At 47.1% G+C, this 18752-nt stretch overlaps 2 protein-coding genes, 1 non-coding gene and 1 pseudogene across 3 annotated transcripts in view; 1 reads left to right on the top strand and 3 right to left on the bottom strand.

Annotated features, from left to right (window-relative positions):
- LRP3 (LDL receptor related protein 3) overlaps positions 1-18752 on the bottom strand; it is a 269703-nt gene that overhangs the window by 183145 nt on the left and 67806 nt on the right. The gene's annotated exons all lie outside the window — the stretch shown is intronic.
- RHPN2 (rhophilin Rho GTPase binding protein 2) overlaps positions 1-18752 on the top strand; it is a 77333-nt gene that overhangs the window by 13316 nt on the left and 45265 nt on the right. Inside the window, exon 2 of the mRNA XM_049786579.1 lies at positions 3209-3324. Within this exon, the coding sequence (XP_049642536.1) occupies positions 3209-3324 (116 nt within the window). The remainder of the gene's footprint in view (positions 1-3208; positions 3325-18752) is intronic.
- Positions 2691-2802, bottom strand: LOC126028913 (uncharacterized; annotated as a pseudogene).
- Positions 10466-10572, bottom strand: LOC126028967 (U6 spliceosomal RNA). The gene has a single exon (XR_007502633.1). It is a non-coding gene; the product is annotated as a U6 spliceosomal RNA (small nuclear RNA).

The following is an 18752-nucleotide window of genomic DNA, read 5'->3' as shown; positions in this document are numbered from 1 at the left end:
CCTGCCAGGAGTGATTTCTGAGCATAGAGCCAGGAGTAACCGCTGAGCGCTGCCAGGTGTGATCCAAAAACAAAACAAAAAATATATTGTAGTGAACATGTATTACTAATAAGAATGTACAAGAGACTTTTTTTTTTTTTTTGGTTTTTGGGCCACACCCGGCGGCACTCAGGGGTTACTCCTGGCTATCTATTCAGAAATAGTTCCTGGCAGGCATGGAGAACCATGTGGGATGCTGGGATTCGAACCAACCACCTTAGGTCCTGGATCGGCTGCTTGCAAGGCAAACACCATTGTGCTATCACTCCGGCCCCACAAGACACTATTTTTGTCAGACACTGACAATTCACCAAATGGTTAGAGATGTACTCGGAGGATACAACTGTTCTCTTCCTGGGTTTCAGGGAGCCAGGCATCCCTCCAGAAACTTGGAATCAACAAGTCTTGTTCATAACAGCCATAATAAAATGAGAAGAAACCCTTGAACATAGCATGTGTGATGAGGGGCTAGTCAAGGGTCAAAAAAGGAATGTATTGGTGAATCATACTTACAAAATGAATTAATTAGAGGCCAGGCTGCTAGCACAGCAGGTAGGGTGTTTGCCTTAAAGGCTGCAGGGTGTTCAATCCCTGGCATCCCATATGGTCCCCCAAGCCTGCCAGGAGTAATTTCTGAGTGCAGAGGCAGGAGTAACCTTTGAGCTCCACTGGGTATGGCCCCAAAACAAACAAACAAACAAAAACATGAATGAACCTGGGAAAGATACTAAGTGATAACAGCCCACCATAGGTTATATTTTGTATAATTCCATTTATATCAATTGTCTGAAATAACAGAAAAAGTAACTCTAGACAGAAAGTAGACTTACTCTGGAGCCTACCTAGGGTTTTGGTGGGGTTGACAACAATATGGGGGTATCTTTTCCTAGAGCACAATTGGATAGGGTAGGGGTCAACACTTAAAAAGAGTTTAGAGTCCCCCATCTCTACTTTCTTTTTGTGGAAAGGGAGTCATACCTTGTGATGCTCAGGGATTACTCCTAGCTCTATGCTCAGAAATCACTCCTGGCAGGCTCTGGGGACCATATGGGATACCGGGAGCTTATGGGATTCCAACCTGGGTCAGCCGCTTGTAAGGCAAATGCCCTTCCTCTGTGCTATCTCTCCGGCCCCACCACCTCTTCTTTCATAATGTAGACCTAACAAATATGCTTTAAAGAAAAACCCTGATTTATGATGATTTACAGTTAAAAACACTTATCAAGGAGCTGGAGCTATACTAGTGGGTAAGGCATTTATCATGTGTGCTCTTGAGCTAGGCTCAATCCCCAGCACCCTGTATATTCTCCTGAGCACCACCAGGAGTAATTCCTGAGTGCAGAGCAGGAGTAACCCCAAAGCACTGCTGAGTTAGCCCTAAACAAACAAAAACTAACCAAAAAGCAAAACTAAAAATAACAACATGTTAATTAGATTTTATCCAACACGTAAACATATATAGTAGCAGATATTTAGAAATGTAAGTAAGCTGTTAAAACAGTAATAAACCCTGGGCCTGTAGAGATAGCATAGCAGTAGGGCATTTGCCTAGTACTCGGCCAATCTAGGATGAATCCAGGTTTGATCCCCAGCATCCTATATGGTCCCCCGAGCCTGCCAGGAGTGATTTCTGAGCTCAGAGCCAGGAGTGACCTCAGGTGTGACCCAAAAACCCAAAACCAAAACAAAACAAAGCCCAATGATAAAACCTAAAAAGAAAAAAAAATCATGGTTTTGAGGTCCTGTTCAGAATAAAGGAGATAGTTGCAATAAAATATTGTGAGAGGGGCTGGAGACGTGCCTTGCCCACGCTAGCCTAGGATGGACCATGGTTCGATCCCCTGGCTTCCCGTATGGTCCCCCAAGCCAGGAGCGATTTCTGAGCGCATAGCCAGGAGTAACCCCTGAGTGTCACTGGGTGTGGCCCAAACACACACACACACACACACACACACACACACACACACACATAGTGAGAAAACAAGCTGAATAAGCTGCAGTGTAAAAGGGATTGACTTAGCAGTCAACAGGAGGCTGTTCCCCTTTAGCAGGCCAGCTTGCAAGGTTAGCCCTTACCTGGTGTTGGAAGTCTGACCTTCAAAGGGACCAAACAGATGGTTCAATGGGCTGGAGCACATGCTTCTCATACTGAAGCCCTAAATTCAATCTCCAGTTCTGCTTGGTCCTACAAGTAGGTGACGTGTAGTCCAAAAGGAAATAAATGAAGCGATCTCCCTCCTCCCACATAGCTTGATTCATTGAATCCCAAGAATGACACAAATCATGTGGTTTAAGAACTCCATGACCAGTTCTCAATGAAATCTCAGGGGTACATTCCCTAATCAGCCATCCCGGCAGACACATCACATGTCCATGATGCTGCATTTTTGCCATGGGGGGAAGAATGTGCTTTTATGGGAGGGAGAAGCAAAGGAATGTGCCTTTTCAACCCGATGACTCAGCCTAAGTTGTCACATCCTTGTGGTGAGCTACTGAACATCCCTGGAAATCCTAAAGGGTCTCCAAATAAAGGGTGGTCTTTGGAGTCCCGGCACAGTATTGATGTGGGAAATATCAGCTTGTGTATTAAATAGTGTGACAAGTAAGGAACCAGTTCACAGTAACTGTTTGGGACGTTTCCTGCTCTTTGCTTAGGGTCACCAGGTAGTTCTTGAGATTGGACTCAAGCCCCCCCATATTCAGATATTACACTGATAAGAACAGATACTACACTTGATTTTAGCCAAAAGGCCAAGAAGCGATATGCCCCTGCCCCCCCATACTCAGAGCATGTGCTCTAGCTATTGGACTCTCTCCAGCCCAACCTTTAAAATAAATAGATGCTTTTCAATGTTACCCTTATTTTCCATGTTGATGATAACTTTTATTTTCAGGACAGGAATAGCTATTTAAAATAGTTTTCCGGGGCTGGAGAGATAGCATGGAGGTAAGGCGTTTGCCTTTCATGCAGGAGGTCATCCGTTCGAATCCCAGCGTCCCATATGGTCCCCCGTGCCTGCCAGGAGCAATTTCTGAGCATGGAGCCAGGAATAACCCCTGAGCACTGCCGGGTGTGACCCAAAAACCACAAAAAAAAAAAAAGTTTTCTGTCGTTTGTCAATTTTTACAGTGTCCAACTTCTGATGGGGTATTTCTTGATTTCCCATAGGGTTGCAATCCTCTTGCACAAACTGGCCGGAGCAAACTGCAGAATCAGAGGGCTGCCTTGAACCAGCAGATCCTGAAAGCCATAAGGATGAGAACAGGAGCAGAAAACCTCCTGAAGTAAGTACCTTCTGGATTCACTGTCTCCTAAGGCCTGTCCTTTTCCCCGAACTCCAAGACTTGCCTGATTTCTCTCATCAGCTTTTTACATTGCCTTTAAGGTCCTCCACATATCATTCCTCTCCCCCCATTTTTTATTATAACATTGTGATTTACCCAATTTTTTTTTTTTTGGTGGTTTTTGGGTCACACCCGGCAGTGCTCAGGGGTAATTCCTGGCTCCAGGCTCAGAAATTGCTCCGGGCAGGCACGGGGGACCATATGGGATGCTGGGATTCGAACCGATGACCTCCTGCATGAAAGGCAAACGCCTTACCTCCATGCTATCTCTCCAGCCCCATGTTTTTTTTTTTTTTTTATTTACCCAATTGTTCATAATACAGTTGTTTCAAGCATTCAGTGTTCCAACACTAATCCCACAGGTATCCTGCTTCCCACCTACCATCCCTTGTCAGCACAAACAAATATATTTCAAATTGGTTTCTGTGGTTTTTGGTGTGTGTGTGTGTGTGTGTGTGTGTGTGTGTGTGTGTGTGTGTGTGTGTGTGTGTGTGTTTGTTTTGTTTTGTTTTTCTTTGTTTTGTCTTTGGGCCAGACCCGGTGGTGCTCAAGAGGTACTCCTGGCTCTGGGCTCAGGACTTGCTCCTAGCAGGCTTGGGAACCATATGGGATGCTGGGGATTGAAACCAAGTCTGTCCTAGGTCAGCATCTTGCTAGGACAACACTCTACCACTGTGCTATCACGCCAGCCCCTGCTTTCTGTGTTTTTTGTTTTTGTTTTAGGGCCCTACCTGGGGGTGATCAAGGGCTACTCCTGGCTCTGCATTCAGGAATCACTCCTGGTGGTGGGTGCAGGGGGATCATATAGGATTCTGAGAATCAAATATTGGTTGGCTGCCTGCAAGGCAATCACCCTTCCTACTGTACTAGCACTCCAGCCCCCATACTTCTTATTGTTTGTTATGACACAAAGGCAAGTGGAATTATCTAAACTTAGATCAATATGAGTCAATTTAAGATAATTGTTAAATCTCAATGGTGTTACTAAAGTCATTGTCTGAGGATATGCTGTGCTGGTTGGTACTAGCTGAGCTTTCTGTGTTATTGTCTAAGCTCACTAGTCCCCATTGGTGGGCCTCTAGGGAATGTTCCCATCAGATTTGCTGTGGTCCTACTGGACTGACAGAGCTATGAAATATGGAGGCCATGCAGTTCAGGATCTATAGATCTGAAATAATGTAGTGGTTTGGCAGTTTGATTAGGTTCTTTTGTGGAGCTGAGTCATTTCTACTTTGAAGGTTGTTGGGTGTGGCTGTTGTCTGCCTTAGTTTCAGGCAGAAAAGGGAAAACTGCCTGCCCCTAATCCTAGAAGGCTCCAGTTTTCAGTCCCAACCATTCTATCTGGGAAGATTTAGTGCCATTATGTTCTTTTGGAGATGATTGTGTAACTGGGCTATTTATCAGCTGGCAAGATTGTAAGTATGGGTGGTGATGGTGGCTGCTGGGTTTTTGAGTGTGGGGTGTGTATGTGTGTGCCATGGGTCCTCTGCTTCCCCTCATTCAGAGAATATCTTAGAGTTTAGCCCATGGACTGGTCCCACCCAAGAATCATATCTGACTGCTGGGTCAGGACCTTTTTTGTCCAGAACTTGGTGTATTCATTCACACAACAGTGGCCATGCAAGGCATGTGCTTCTACTACTAATGCCATAATTTCAACCTCCTGAACTTGACAATTAAAGGCACGTTTTGTTTTGGCTTTTGGTTTTTGGGTCACACCTGGCAGCACTCAGGTATTACACCTGACTCTATGCTCAGAAATTGCTCCTGGGGGCTGGAGAGATAGCATGGAGGTAGGGCGTTTGCCTTTCATGAGAAGGATAGTGGTTCGAATCCCAGCATCCCATATGGTCCTCGAGCTTGCCAGGAGCGATTTTTTTTTCCTTTTTTGGGACACACCCATTTGACGCTCAGGGGTTACTCCTGGCTAAGCGCTCAGAAATTGCGCCTGGCTTGGGGGGACCATATAGGACGCCGGGGGATCAAACCGAGGTCCTTCCTTGGCTAGCGCTTGCAAGGCAGGCACCTTACCTCTAGCGCCACCTCACTGGTCCCTCCAGAAGCGATTTCTGAGCGTAGAGCCAGGAATAACCCCTGAGCACTGCCGGGAATGACCCCCCCTTCAAAAAAAAAATAAAGAAATTGCTCCTGGCAGGCTCGGGGACCATATGGGATGCCGGGATTCGAACCACCTACCTTTTGCATGCAAGGCAAATGCGCTGCCTCCGGGGCCGGAGAGATAGCATGGAGGTAAGGCGTTTGCCTTTCATGCAGGAGGTCATCGGTTCGAATCCCGGCGCCCCATATGGTCCCCTGTGCCTGCCAGGAGCAATTTCTGAGCCTGGAGCCAGGAATAACCCCTGAGCACTGCCAGGTGTGACCCAAAAACCAAAAAAAAAAAAAAAAAAAAATGCGCTGCCTCCATGCTATTTCTCTGGCCCTAAAGACAAGTTTTTGCCCAGCCTGTCTACATATCTCTGGAGATGACAGACCCAGAGGTGGGGTGAAGTGGTCCAGTTCTGGCATCTTTTTCTATTTTCCCAGCTACCCATAGGTCTGTTTTCTCTCCAGCCCAGCCTGGTTTAGAATTGTGGTTTGGCAAATGTGGGTCAAAGGTAGAAAAGAAGTGAAGGTGTATGGGAGGAAATGGACAGACCTGCTGTCTGTGTGCATGGCTCTAATGAGACCGGCTGCCTTCATTATTATGCTCTGGTGACTTTTCAGCTCGTTACCTAACAAGTGGCGAGGGTGCAATGAAGCTTGTCTGCCCAGAGTCTGGGCAGCCGCAGTGCCAGCAGGGCTGCTCCCTCCTGTGTACACAGCGCACAGCCTCCTTCCTGCCCATTTATAGGTGGACTCTGGCCAGCCCCACATTGCCTCTTGCGCTGGGTGACTGAGGCAGGTAACAGGTCTACAGTAGGTAAAAGAGCCCTGGAGGCACTTGGGCTTCAGAAAGAGCTGTGGGGTAAGCACATACAAGGACCCAGAAACCTGGCAGGGTATGAATAGGGGTTGTTTTCAAGTCTTTGCTTCACTAATGGAGGCCCTAGGGAGCCTAGAAACTACTGAGGAAGTGTTGGAAAAACGATGCACAGTCCCGGTGTTTGTCAGAGTCCCAGGATTCTGGGGTGTCTCAGATGCATGTGATTGACATGCTCAGCAGCTTAGCAGTCAGAACAGAATGGGGCTTTAAGGCTGGAGTGATAGTGAAGCAGGCATGGTGCTTGTATTGTACATGGCTGGCCCAGGTTTGGTTCCATCACATGGTCCCCTGAACCCCTTCAAGAGTGATCCCTGAGGGGCCGGGTAGGTGGCGCTGGAGGTAAGGTGACTGCCTTGCAAGCGCTAGCCAAGGAAGGACCGCGGTTCGATCCCCCGGCGTCCCATATGGTCCCCCCAAGCCAGGGGCGATTTCTGAGCGCATAGCCAGGAGTAACCCCTGAGCGTCAAACGGGTGTGGCCCAAAAACCAAAAAAAAAAAAAAAAAAAAAAAAAAAAAAAAAAAAAAAAGAGTGATCCCTGAGCCAGAATCAGGAGTAAGCCCTGAGCAATTTCATCAGGTCTGGCAAACAAATGAACAAACAAACAATAAAAGAAAACTAATGGAAAGAATGGTGCTTTGGGGGTCCTCATTTTTTGGGCTACATCCAGAGGCACTCAGGTGTTACTCCTGGCTCTGCATTGAGGAATCATTCCTGGTGGGCTCAGCGACCATATGGGTTTCTGGGGATCTAATCTAGGCCTGTTGCATGCAAGGCAAGCACCTTACTCACTATAATATTTCTTCAGCTCTATAGTGTTTTGTTTTTAAATTTTGGGCCCCACTTGCTGGTTCTCAGGGGCCACTGCAGTGCTTAAGAATTGAAATTGGGGCCGGGCGGTGGCGCAAGAGGTAAGGTGCCTGCCTTGCCTGCGCTAGCCTTGGACGGACCGCGGTTCGATCCCCCGGTGTCCCACATGGTCCCCCAAGCCAGGAGCGACTTCTGAGCGCATAGCCAGGAGTAACCCCTGAGCGTTACCGGGTGTGGCCCAAAAACCAAAAAAAAAAAAAAAAAAAAAAAAGAATTGAAATTGGTTCTCTGACATGCAAAGCATATATTTTTCCACTTTCCCAGTGTTTTTGAATGTTCTTGTTTGTTTTGTTTTGTTTTGTTTTGTTTTGTTTTGGGGCCATACCCAGCAGAGCTCTGGGCTTACTACTGGTTCTGCACTCAGGAATCACTCCTAGTGTTTTGGGGACTGTATAGGATGCTGGGGTTGAATCAGGTTGACTTCATGCAAGGCAATTGTCCTTCCCACTTTACTATTCTTCCAGCTCCATTAAATGTTCCTTTGTTTGTTTCCTTTTGTTTTTGGGCCACCCCCGGCAGTGCTCAGGGCTTATTTCTATTTTTATCTCAATACTCAGGAATGGTCTTGGGGTACCATATGGGCTGCCAGGGTTTGAACCTGGGTTGACTGTGTACAAGCAAACACCTTACCCACTGTACTATCTCTCCAGCTCAGAATTGCTTTTCTTTCATACTATTGGGATATACTGCAGACATCTAGAAGAGTCATCCAGTAGTCCCAGAATGGCCTTGGCTCTGGAGTCCTTAGGCTCCAGATTTCTAGTGTCATCTGTACTGGCTTAGCTGTATTCACTCAGCAAGAAGTTCTCAAGTTTGCACTGCACAATGTCTGGGGACTTTCTGCTTGTCAGGGTGGGTCTGACAGGAGGAGACTGGGCAGATGGGACCTTTCAATGTCTGACAGTGTTGCTGTCCCCAGGAAAGTCTGGACCTGGCAATTGTCAGGTCTGCAGGCCAGCAGACTCCACTCTGTTTATGTTTCTGCAGAGACTTTGTAGTTGGGGGCAGGTTGTCATGTGCCTGTCTGACTGTGCTTGTCTAGACCTCTGCATGGGTTCCCAGTGCCTTTTGCAGTTGTGGGTTCTATTTTTTTTATTTTTTATTTTTTTGGTTTTTGGGTCACACCCGGCAGCGCTCAGGGGTTCCTCCTGGCTCTACACTCAGAAATCGCTCCTGGCAGGCTCAGGAGACCATATGGGTTGCTGGTATTTGAACCACCATCTTTCTGCATGCAAGGCAAACAAACGCCTCACCTCCATGCTATCTCTCCAGCCCCATGGGTTCTATTTCTTTTTTTTTTTTATTAATTTTTTAATTGGTTTTTGACCACACCCAGCAGAGCTCAGTGATCACTCCCCGCTCTGCAATCAGAAATTGTCCCTGGCAAGCTGGGGGAACACATGGGATGCCGGAAAATGAACTAGGTTCCTTCCCGAGTCAACAGCATACAAGGCAACTGCCCTACCACTGCACTATCTCTCCAGCCCCAATTGTGGGTTCTAATGTGCACATGCTGGGCCAACTCTGCAGCTGGGGGCATGCAGGCAGCCCTTGTTCGTGGCTCTCATGGCCAACCTGACATTCCTCAGTCAGCAGATTTGTTGGCCTCCAAAGTGGCAGGGGACAGACAGGCAAGGATTTATACTATTGAAGGGGACTGTTTTCACACTGATTAATCTCTTGTGGGGAGACCTTAAGACACAAGTAAACAAATCCAGGTCCATCAGCTGGGGCATTTGTCTAGGGCTCCCTGAAAGAAAATGCGATAGAGGTGGTATGACCCAGAGACAAGGCTAGTCAGGGGCCCTGCCTGGGGTCTGGAGTTTCGACAATGGGAACCAAGGTGTGTCTTTCTATCTCATTCTGTTAGTGATACCAGTAAATAGCTTTTCCTGAATTCAGGACTCAACTCACTGTCACATCCCCTGGTGGGGTGCGGTGGGGTGTGGTGGGTGGGGGTGGGGTTCAGTTGTTAATGATTCTGTTAGTGACCGGAGAATTCAGTGTGCCCCTCTCCTGAGAATGTTGTCTGAGAGAACCCTAAAGGTATTTATTAATCAGACTATCAGCACCAACGGTTTCCCAAAACAACAGGGCATTGTGCCAAGCCTGTTGTGGCCTGGTCGCTGGCTGTCCTTGCCAGCAAGGAGCCACTTTCAGCCCCAAATGGGCCCCACTGTCCTGCCTGTTAGTTTTCAAGTCTCCTGTGATAGCCCCAGAGAAGGCAGAGAGCAGTTGGGATGAAAGGAAGGGGTTCTTTCTGGAAAATTCCCTCCAGATGTGGAGTGTGAAGTGTCTTGACATTGGAAAGGGGCATTAGGGCTGGATGGGCACTGAGGAGCTGGGTCTGTGTCCCTCAGCTCTTTTCCTTCTCTGCTACTGAGCCTGATGCTAGGAGGCCAAGAGCTTGCTGGTTTGAGTCAGCTGGAGGAGGGATTTTCATCTGCAGTTCCTGCCTCTGTTCCTTTTATTCTGGACGGGGGGTACCTGGTGGTACTCAGGGTCTCTCCTGGCTCTTCACTCAGAAATTGCCCCTGGCAGACTAAGGGGACCACATGGGATGCTGCGAATCGAACCCAGGGTCCATCCCAGGTCAGCTGCATGCAAGACACTGTGCTACCACTCTGGCCCCTGCTCCTGTCCTTTCTGCAGACAAGTCTGGGGTACAGGAAACGTGTGTGTGTGTGTGTGTGTGTGTGTGTGTGTGTGTGTGTGTGTGTGTGTGTGTGTGTGTGTAAGCATGTACTTTTTCAGCTCTGATTCTCTCTGGGCAAAGGCAGGGCAGGCTCTGACACCACCCCCCCCCCACTCCTCTCCCCCTCTCCCCGACTCCCCACCGCTGTGTGTCTGGTAGCCGCCAGCCCTCAATTGGCTCCAGGACCGAAGCTTCTGGTCCTGACTGCCACTCCAGAATCAGTAGCACCATTGGGCTTACAGCTTTAGGAATGGGGCTCCTGGTATGGAGAAGGTGAAGGGTGCTGGCACTGGTGCTTGAAACCAGGGTGGCCCAAAGGGGGACAGGTCAGGCTACCAGTACTTTAAGCTGATAAATTAATTATCATTAATTTTTTCATAATTCTATTTTATTTTTATATGAAGACTTATTTTTTATTAGAGTAATTACATATTGTGAAACAACTTGACTTTTTTTTTTTACATTTTCAATGTATTGTTTGGATAATTTATAGTTTTGGCTTTTTATCCTCTTTAAAAATAATTATTTTTTTAAAAAAAATATGGAACACTTCACGAATTTGCGTGTCATCCTTGCGCAGGGGCCATGCTAATCTTCTCTGTATCATTCCAATTTTAGTATATGTGCTGCCGAAGCGAGCACTATTTAAAAATAATATTTTAGGGGCCAGAGTAATAACACAGCAGGTAAGGTATTTCCCTTACACGGGGAAGACCCAGGTTCTGTGTTTTTGTTTTTGGGTCACACCAGGCAGTGCTCAGGGTGACTCTTGGCTCTACTCTCAGAAATCGCTCCTGGCAGGTGGGATGCCGGGATTTGAACTGTCATCCTTCTGCATGCAGGGCAAACATCTTACCTCCATGCTCTCTCTCTGGCCCCAGACCCAGGTTCAATCCCTGATATTCCATATGGTCCTTCTAAGCCTGTCCAGAGTAATTTCTGAGTTCAGAGCCAGGAGTAACCCCTGAGCTCCACTAGGTGTGGCCCAAAGACAAAAATAAAAGGACATTTTACTTAATTAAATAAACCTGTTTTTTTGGGGGGTGGGCACATCTGGTGATGCTTAGAAGTCACTCCTGGCAGGCTCGGCAGACCAAACCCAGGTCAACTGTGTGCAAGGCAAATGCCTTCCCCTCTCCAGCCCCAAATCTTTTTTGGGGGGGAGGGGAGGAGGTCACACCTGGCAGGCTCAGGGGTTACTCCTGGCTCTACACTCAGAAATTACTCCTGGCAGGCTTGGAGGACCATATGGGGTGCCAGAATTTGAATCACCATCCTTTTGTGTGCAATGCAAACGCCCTTTGCTATCACAGACCTACCACTGTGCTATCTCTCCGGCCCCATCCAGCTCCAAATCTTAATATTTTTATTTATTTATTTATTTATTTCGCCTGCACTGAGAGCTAATCCTAGCTCTCCTACACTTAAGGCAGTAAGCCTCATCCCTGTCCCCCCCCTTTTCTTTTTTAATGGGGGGAGGTCACACCCAGCAATGCTCAGGAATTACTTCTGGTGATGCGTGGAGGACCATGTGGGATGCCAGGGATAGAACCTGGGTTGTCCATGTGCAAGGCAAATGCCTTAACTACTGTACTTTCTCATTTCTAGAGACCTGAATTTTTGGGGAGGGCTTCCACCTAGCAATGCTCAAGGGTTACCTAGCTCTACACTCAGAAATTATTCCTGACACTGCTCGGGGAACTGTAAGGAGTGCTAGGGATTGAATTCCAGTTGGCTGTGTGTAAAACAGGTGCCCTACTGGCTTCACTACATCTCTGATCCCACTATTAAAGAAATCTAAAAAATATTTAAAGAAATATTTTGCTAGTTGAGTTTTTTTTCCTATTGCTGGTCACACTTCTCAGGCCCTAGGCATCTTTAGCAGATCTAGACCAGAGGGTCTTGCCATTCTGAGTAAATCAGGTAACATTCACTATCTTTTTTGGAGGGGTTTGGGTCACACCCGGCAGTGCTCAGGGGCTACTCCTGTCTCTACACTCAGAAATCCCCTCTGGCAGGCTCGGGGGGACCATATGGGATACCAGTATCCAAACTACCATCCTTCTGCATGCAAGGCAAATGCCTTACCTCCTGCTATTTCTCCAACATTCACTGTCTTGGTCTGGAGATAAGTGACAGTTCCACTGAGTCATTTGGGAACTGTGTCTAATCATGGGTGGACAAGCTTCACCACTGAGGCTGCCTTCTTACCCTAGCAGCTTTCCTGTGCCTGGTAGCCACCAAAGCTTCTGGACAACACCTGCTTCAACCTCTTTCACAGTACTAGATTTCGTCAGGTGGATTAAAGCCAAGCTGTGGTGCCTGTCACTAGTCCTGTTCCTGGAAGGACAATTTAACTAAAAGTCTTGGGAGGAAAAACACTAAGGCCAGTGGAGATATGTAGGACAGAATGGGGAAAAATTGGGGCTGGAGAGATAGCATGGAGGTAAGGCATTTGCCTTGCATGCAGAAGGTTGGTGGTTCAAAACCCGGTATCCCATAGGTCTGAGCTTGCCAGGAGTGATTTCTGAGCTTAGAGCCAGGAGTAACCCCTGAGCGCTACTGGGTGTGACCCAAAAACCAAAAATCAAAAAAAAAAAAAAAAAAAAAGAATGGGGGGAAAATTCGCAGGCATCTTTTTTTTTTTTTGGGCCACACTTGGCAGTGTTCAGGGGTTATTTTTTTGGCTCTGCACTCAGGAATCACTCCTGGCAGGCTTGGGAAACCATATGAGATGCTGGGGATTGAACAGGGTCCATCCTGAGTTAGCCACAAGCAAGGCAAATGCCCTATCGCTGTGCTATCCTTCGGACCCCTACCTGCTGTTCTGTAGCTCCAGCCCCTACATGCATCTTTAAGACAAAGCCAAGCAAGTCCTGTGTTGAGGACAGAAAGTGTCATGATGATGGTACCAAAGCCTCTCAGACTCCAAACTGAGGGAAATCATGTGTGGGTGATAGCTGTGGCCTTCCTGCTCCCATTCACATGTATTGGGGTATAGGTGACAGTTCAGACAGAGAAGGGTACCTTTCTGCTTTCTTTATTTTGTTCTTAACAATGCTGGAATTGGGGACCTGAGCAGTGGCGTAAACAGTAGGGCATCTGTCTTGTCCGAGCTAACCTAGGACGGACCGCAGTTTGATCCCCCAGCATCCCATGTGGTCCCCCAAGCCAGGAGCGATTTCTGAGCACATAGCTAGGAGTAACCTTGAGCTTCACCAGGTGTGGCCCCAAAAGCAAAACAAACAAACAAAAAACAATGCTAGGATTGAACACAGGGCCTTAGACAGGTAAACCTTGTGCTGCTCTACTACTACATAATTTCATGCTGACTATTGTCAGAATGAAAACTTCAGAGCAATAGCAGAGCAGGTCAGACTCTTGCTTTGCATGTGACAAACCTGGTTCAAGCCCCAGCATCCTGTATAGTTCCCCAAACCTGCCATGAGTGATCCCTAAGGGAGTGGAGTGGTAGTATAGCAGGTAGGGTGTTTGCTTTGCACCTGACTGTACCAAGATTTGATTCCTGGCACCCAATAAGATCCCCTGAGCTGCATTAGGAGTTATCCCTGAGTGCTGAGCCAGGAGTAATCCCTGAGCATCCCTAAGTATGGCTCCATAGTAAATCTCAAAACCAAGACAAAACATGAAGAATGGGGGAAATATAAAAGAATAAAAACCAGGCCTGGGCAGTAGCTGAGTCCTTGCAAGGACTTTGTATACTCAGAAGAAACATGTTCAAGAAGGTTTTAATCCTGTCCAGCCTCACTCAGTCCTTAAAGAAGATTTTACAGTATGATTCAAATCAGTTTGATTTCCAATTGTGCTGATAAATAAATCCTTTTTGCTAATAAGTGGGTTGGGGGAGTGAGAGAATAAGAGAAAGAGAGATATAGGGTCTGGGGAGGAGGGAGAGAATATGCATGCCTGCCCAGCACAAGCCTACTAGTATTTGGTATTTACCAGGACACAATTGTCTCCAAGGTGATGTTAACCATAGAATCTCCAAGTTGGGGCCTGGAGAGATAGCACAGCGGCGTTTGCCTTGCAAGTGGCCGATCCAGGACCAAAGGTGGTTGGTTCGAATCCCGGTGTCCCATATGGTCCCCCGGTCCCCGGTGCCTGCCAGGAGCTATTTCTGAGCAGACAGCCAGGAGTAACCCCTGAGCACCGCCGGGTGTGGCCCAAAAAACCAAAAAAAAAGAATCTCCAAGTTGGTGCTCATCCAAGGGATGCATATATCTTGGGAAGCTGAGAAAAAATGTAAGAAGTAATAGATTTCATTTAGAAATAAGCCTAGGGGCCAGAGAGATAGCATGGAGGCAAGGCATTTGCCTTGCATGCAGAAGGACGGTGGTTCAAATCCCAGCATCCTGTATAATCCTTGAGCCTGCCAGGAGAGATTTCTGAGCATAGAGCCAGGAGTAACCCCTGAGCAATGCCGCGTGTGACCCAAAAACCAAAAAAAAAGAAAAAAAGGAAAGAAGCCCAAATCTGGGACACCACTATTGACCAAGGCTCTGGTCTTAATTTCAAACATTGAGACTGTTTTGGTTATATTTGTTTTGGGGTCACTCCCTACTAGACTTGGAGATCACTCCTCGTGGTGCTAGGATTTGAACTGGGTCAGCTGTGTGCAAGGCAAACCCCTTACTTTCTGTATTATCTCTTTGATCCTGATTCCATTTTTTTCTGAGGTGCCCCATGCTATTCTCTGAGCCTAGTACAGAGTTGCTGGCACACACACACATACCCCATACTGAACGGGGGTATTATCTTCATGAAGGAGCCTCGTTTTAGCAGTGAGTCAGTGACAAAAGCATCACCTGTCCTAGTAACCCAGCTCAAAGGCCTGGCTTTATTTCTAAGTCATTTTAGTACCAGAGGCCACTGTTGTGGAAACAGACTCAGGCCACACTGGCCTCTCCCAGCGTGACCCTGAAGTCCCAATTCAGAGAGCAGCTCTTTTATTTGGTGCAAAGCCTACATCTCAAATTGCAACTGATGGGCAGCTCGCTCTACAGAGGCAGGAAAATGAAGAGTTGGTGTGTTTGGAGGCTCTCCAGGTACTTGACTGGCATTTGGGGTTCACATTGTCACAGTTGAAGCCACTGTGCTGACCAGATCCAGTCAGCTCCCACCTGCCTCCACCTTCCTCTGCTCAACAGAGTGGCTTCTGCTCTACTATTGGTTCTTTCATGAATTAAAGATGGTGGAAGCCACATGGAAAAGGATAAGGCTAGAAAAGATGGATGCCTGGGCCAGAAGTGAAGGGCAGGGCTAGATGTGGTCCTCCAAGAGTGGTAATTGGTTAGCTCGCCTCCTTCTTATTTTTATTTATTTATTTTTGGTTTTTGGGTCATATCCAGCAGTGCTCAGGGGTTACTCCTGACTCTACGCTCAGAAATCACCCCTAGCAGACACGGGGGACCATATGGGATGCCAGGATTTGAACCACCATCCTTCTGCATGCAAGGCAAAAGCCTTACTGCTGTGCTATCTCTCCGGCCCTACTTTTTATTTTTTAATCATGTCCAGGGTCACTCAACCTCTAAATGGTAAAGAAGGTCTTACAGTATGATTCAAATAATTTTATTTTCAACCATGCTAATAAATCCTTTCTGCTAATAAGGGAGGTGGGGAGGGAGAGATTGAGAGAAAAAGAAACCCCAGCGGTGTACAGGGGTTACCTACCCCTGGCTCTGCACTCAGAAATCACTTCTGGCAGGCTTGGGGGACCATATGAAATGCTGGGGATTGAACCCAGATCCATCCCGGGTTGGTCTTGTGCAAGGCAAACATTCTACTGCTGTGCTATTATGCTTGCCCATAGCCTGCCTCCTTCTAAAGTGGCTTGAAAGCACCTTAAGACACACAGCACTGTTCAGGGGCTGCTCCTTGCTTGATGGTTGGGTGCTCAAGAGACCATGGGGTGCCGGGCTTCAAACTTGGGTCTCCCACATGCAAAGCCTATGCACCAGCCTGTTGAACTATCTTTGGCCCCACCTAATCATATGAGGTTAGAACAAGAATGTTGAAGTTTTGTAAAGGGGGGGGGGCAAGTAGAAGGGATTTAACCAGGAAGTAGGTAGTACAAGACTATCACTATCAGAAGTGTGTACCGTTGGCTTCTGAGCTTCTTTGCAGGCAGTTTGATGAAGGGAATGTGATCTGGACCACATTTTATTCACAGTAGCCAGAGGCAACCGGTGGCTAGAAAGGAGCCCTTCCTAACACAAGGGCCAAGGGCTGGAAGAGCTTTCTCCTTGTGTCCTTGTGCTTGTGGCCATTATCAGCTTATGAATCAGTCCTGATCTTGGTAACTAGGCGCTACAGGTTATACAAGTTGTGGTTTGTGATGATATCAGTTTAGTGGGTTGCAGAGGTGTAATAAAACAGTTGGATCTAGTTCCTGGTGGAGGATCCCTAACCCATGGAATTCCCAGAGTCCATCGTGTTTATTTTTTTTATTTGTTGAAATAAGATCATTTTATTTAGAGAACTCTGGGGGAGGAGGGGAGAACAGACAGACAGATGACCGACAAACAGATATTTCCAGAGCCACTGAATGATCTCCAGATGGAGAGGGGAGGCTGTCATTTTTTATTTCATATTTATTTTGAATCATCGTGAGATACACTTACAAAGTTATTCATGATTAAGTTTCGATCATACAATGCTCAACACTCTTCACCAGTGCCTATTATCTCCCCCTCCCTTCCTCTCTCTCTCCTTTTCTCTCTTTCTCTCCCAATAAAATGATTTTGAGGCCAGAGTGATAGCACAGTGGTAGGGTGTTTGCCTTGCACACAGCTGACCTGGAACAGGCCTGGTTTGATCCCTGGCTCCCATAGAGTCCCCCAAGCTTGCCAGGAGCGATTTCTGAGCACCAGAGCTAGGAGTAACTTCTGAGCACTGCTGGGTCTGTCTCCAAAACCTAAACAAACAAACAAACAAACAAATAAAATGATTTTGTATATTAGGGGGACAGAGAGATAGCACAGCGGTAGGGTGTTGGCCTTGCACACGGCTGATTCAAACAGACAGTGGTTTGAATCCTGGCATCCCATATAGTTGGTCCCCCATGCCTACCAGGGGTGATTTCTGTGCGCAGAGCCATAAGTAACCCGAGTGCTGCCGGGTGTGACCCCCCCCAAAAAAAGATTTTGTATTAATTATAGTCTAGGTAACAGTTACCTGAAGAATTATCCTGTGCTGTGCTAATGGATTATCATATCTGAGGGTTTTCTGGGAGTCCTGATTTATAGCTTGTCATTCAGAAACACAGCTTACTATGCCTGCTGCCTGAAGTGGGGCTGTCTGATGTCTCTGCACCCTGAGAGCTCTGGTCGCCCTGGGGTTGACATCAGGATTGAATTGTTGGGATGTCAGCTTTCACAGTGCTGGGGATCACACTCAGGACCTCACTCTTGTAAGGCAGGTACTGAGCCACAGGTAGACTCTTATGGTTTTTTCTCCATGGGAAGCCCTTCTATGGTCTTGTGCTTTTCTTTTCTTTTCTTTTCTTTTCTTTTCTTTTCTTTTCTTTTCTTTTCTTTTCTTTTCTTTTCTTTTCAGTAAGAGGAAATCAATTGCCACTTTTAGTTTTTGTGACTAATGTCCCTCAAGTCTAAATAGTCACACACGCCTTTGGATGCATACTTTCACTTTCTCATAGTTTCCTAGGAGTGGAATTGTAGGTGAATGGTAATGTTTGTGTTTTGTTTTCTTCTTGGGGCCACATCCAGCCGTGGCTAACCACTCCTAAGGCGGGTGACAATGTGTCAGGGTTTGAACCAGGCCTCTTATATGCAGAACATGTGCCCTACCTCTCTGCACCTGGAAATGTTTGTTTTCTTGAAACTGCTCAGCTGTTTCCCAGCCTGGCTGTACCATTTCCATTCCACAGCAGAGCATTTTATTTGTTTCTGTCACTATCACTTGTTAACTGTCTATTTTTTTTTTTTTTTTTTTTTTTTTTTTTGGTTTTTTTTTTTTTTTTTTTTTTGGTTTTTGGGCCACACCCGGTGACGCTCAGGGGTTACTCCTGGCTATGCGCTCAGAAGTCGCTCCTGGCTTGGGGGACCATATGGGACGCCGGGGGATCGAACCGCGGTCCGTCCTAGGCTAGCGCAGGTAAGGCAGGCACCTTACCTTTAGCGCCACCGCCCGGCCCCTGTCTATTTTTTTTTTGGGGGGGGGGGCTATACTCAGTGACGCTCAGGGATTACTCCTGGCTATGCGCTCAGAAATTGCTCCTGGCTTGGGGGACCATATAGGATGCACGGAGATAGAACCGTGGTTCGTCCTAGGTCAGCTGCGTGCAAGGCAAATGCCCTACTGCTTGCACCACCGCTCCAGCCTTTTTATTTATTTATTTTGGTTTTTGGGCCACACCCGGCGTTGCTCAGGGGTTACTCCTAGCTGTCTGCTAAGAAATAGCTCCTGGCAGGCACGGGGGACCATGTGGGACACCGGGATTCGAACCAACCACCTTTGGTCCTGGATCGGCTGATTGCAAGGCAAACACCACTGTGCTATCTCTCCGGGCCCCAGCCTTTTTATTTTTAATACAAAGCCAAGTTTGAGGTATGTGCCTGCTCTACTGTTTCTTTAGCCCCTTGACTAAAGATATCAAGCATTATTTGTTACTGTTGTTGTTGTTGTTGTTGTTGTTTTGGACCACATCCAGTGATGTATTCAGAAACCACTTCTGGTAGTGCTCTGTAAACCATATGGGATGATGGGGGTCAAACCTACATTGAACATGTTTGCATGCTACCTGCTGTATGTTGTTCCAGCTCTCGAACATCATTTTATGT

The sequence above is a fragment of the Suncus etruscus genome, chromosome 14 (genome assembly GCF_024139225.1).
Source record: "Suncus etruscus isolate mSunEtr1 chromosome 14, mSunEtr1.pri.cur, whole genome shotgun sequence".
Classification (NCBI taxonomy): domain Eukaryota; kingdom Metazoa; phylum Chordata; class Mammalia; order Eulipotyphla; family Soricidae; genus Suncus; species Suncus etruscus.
This window is presented reverse-complemented; position numbering and strand designations above follow the sequence as displayed.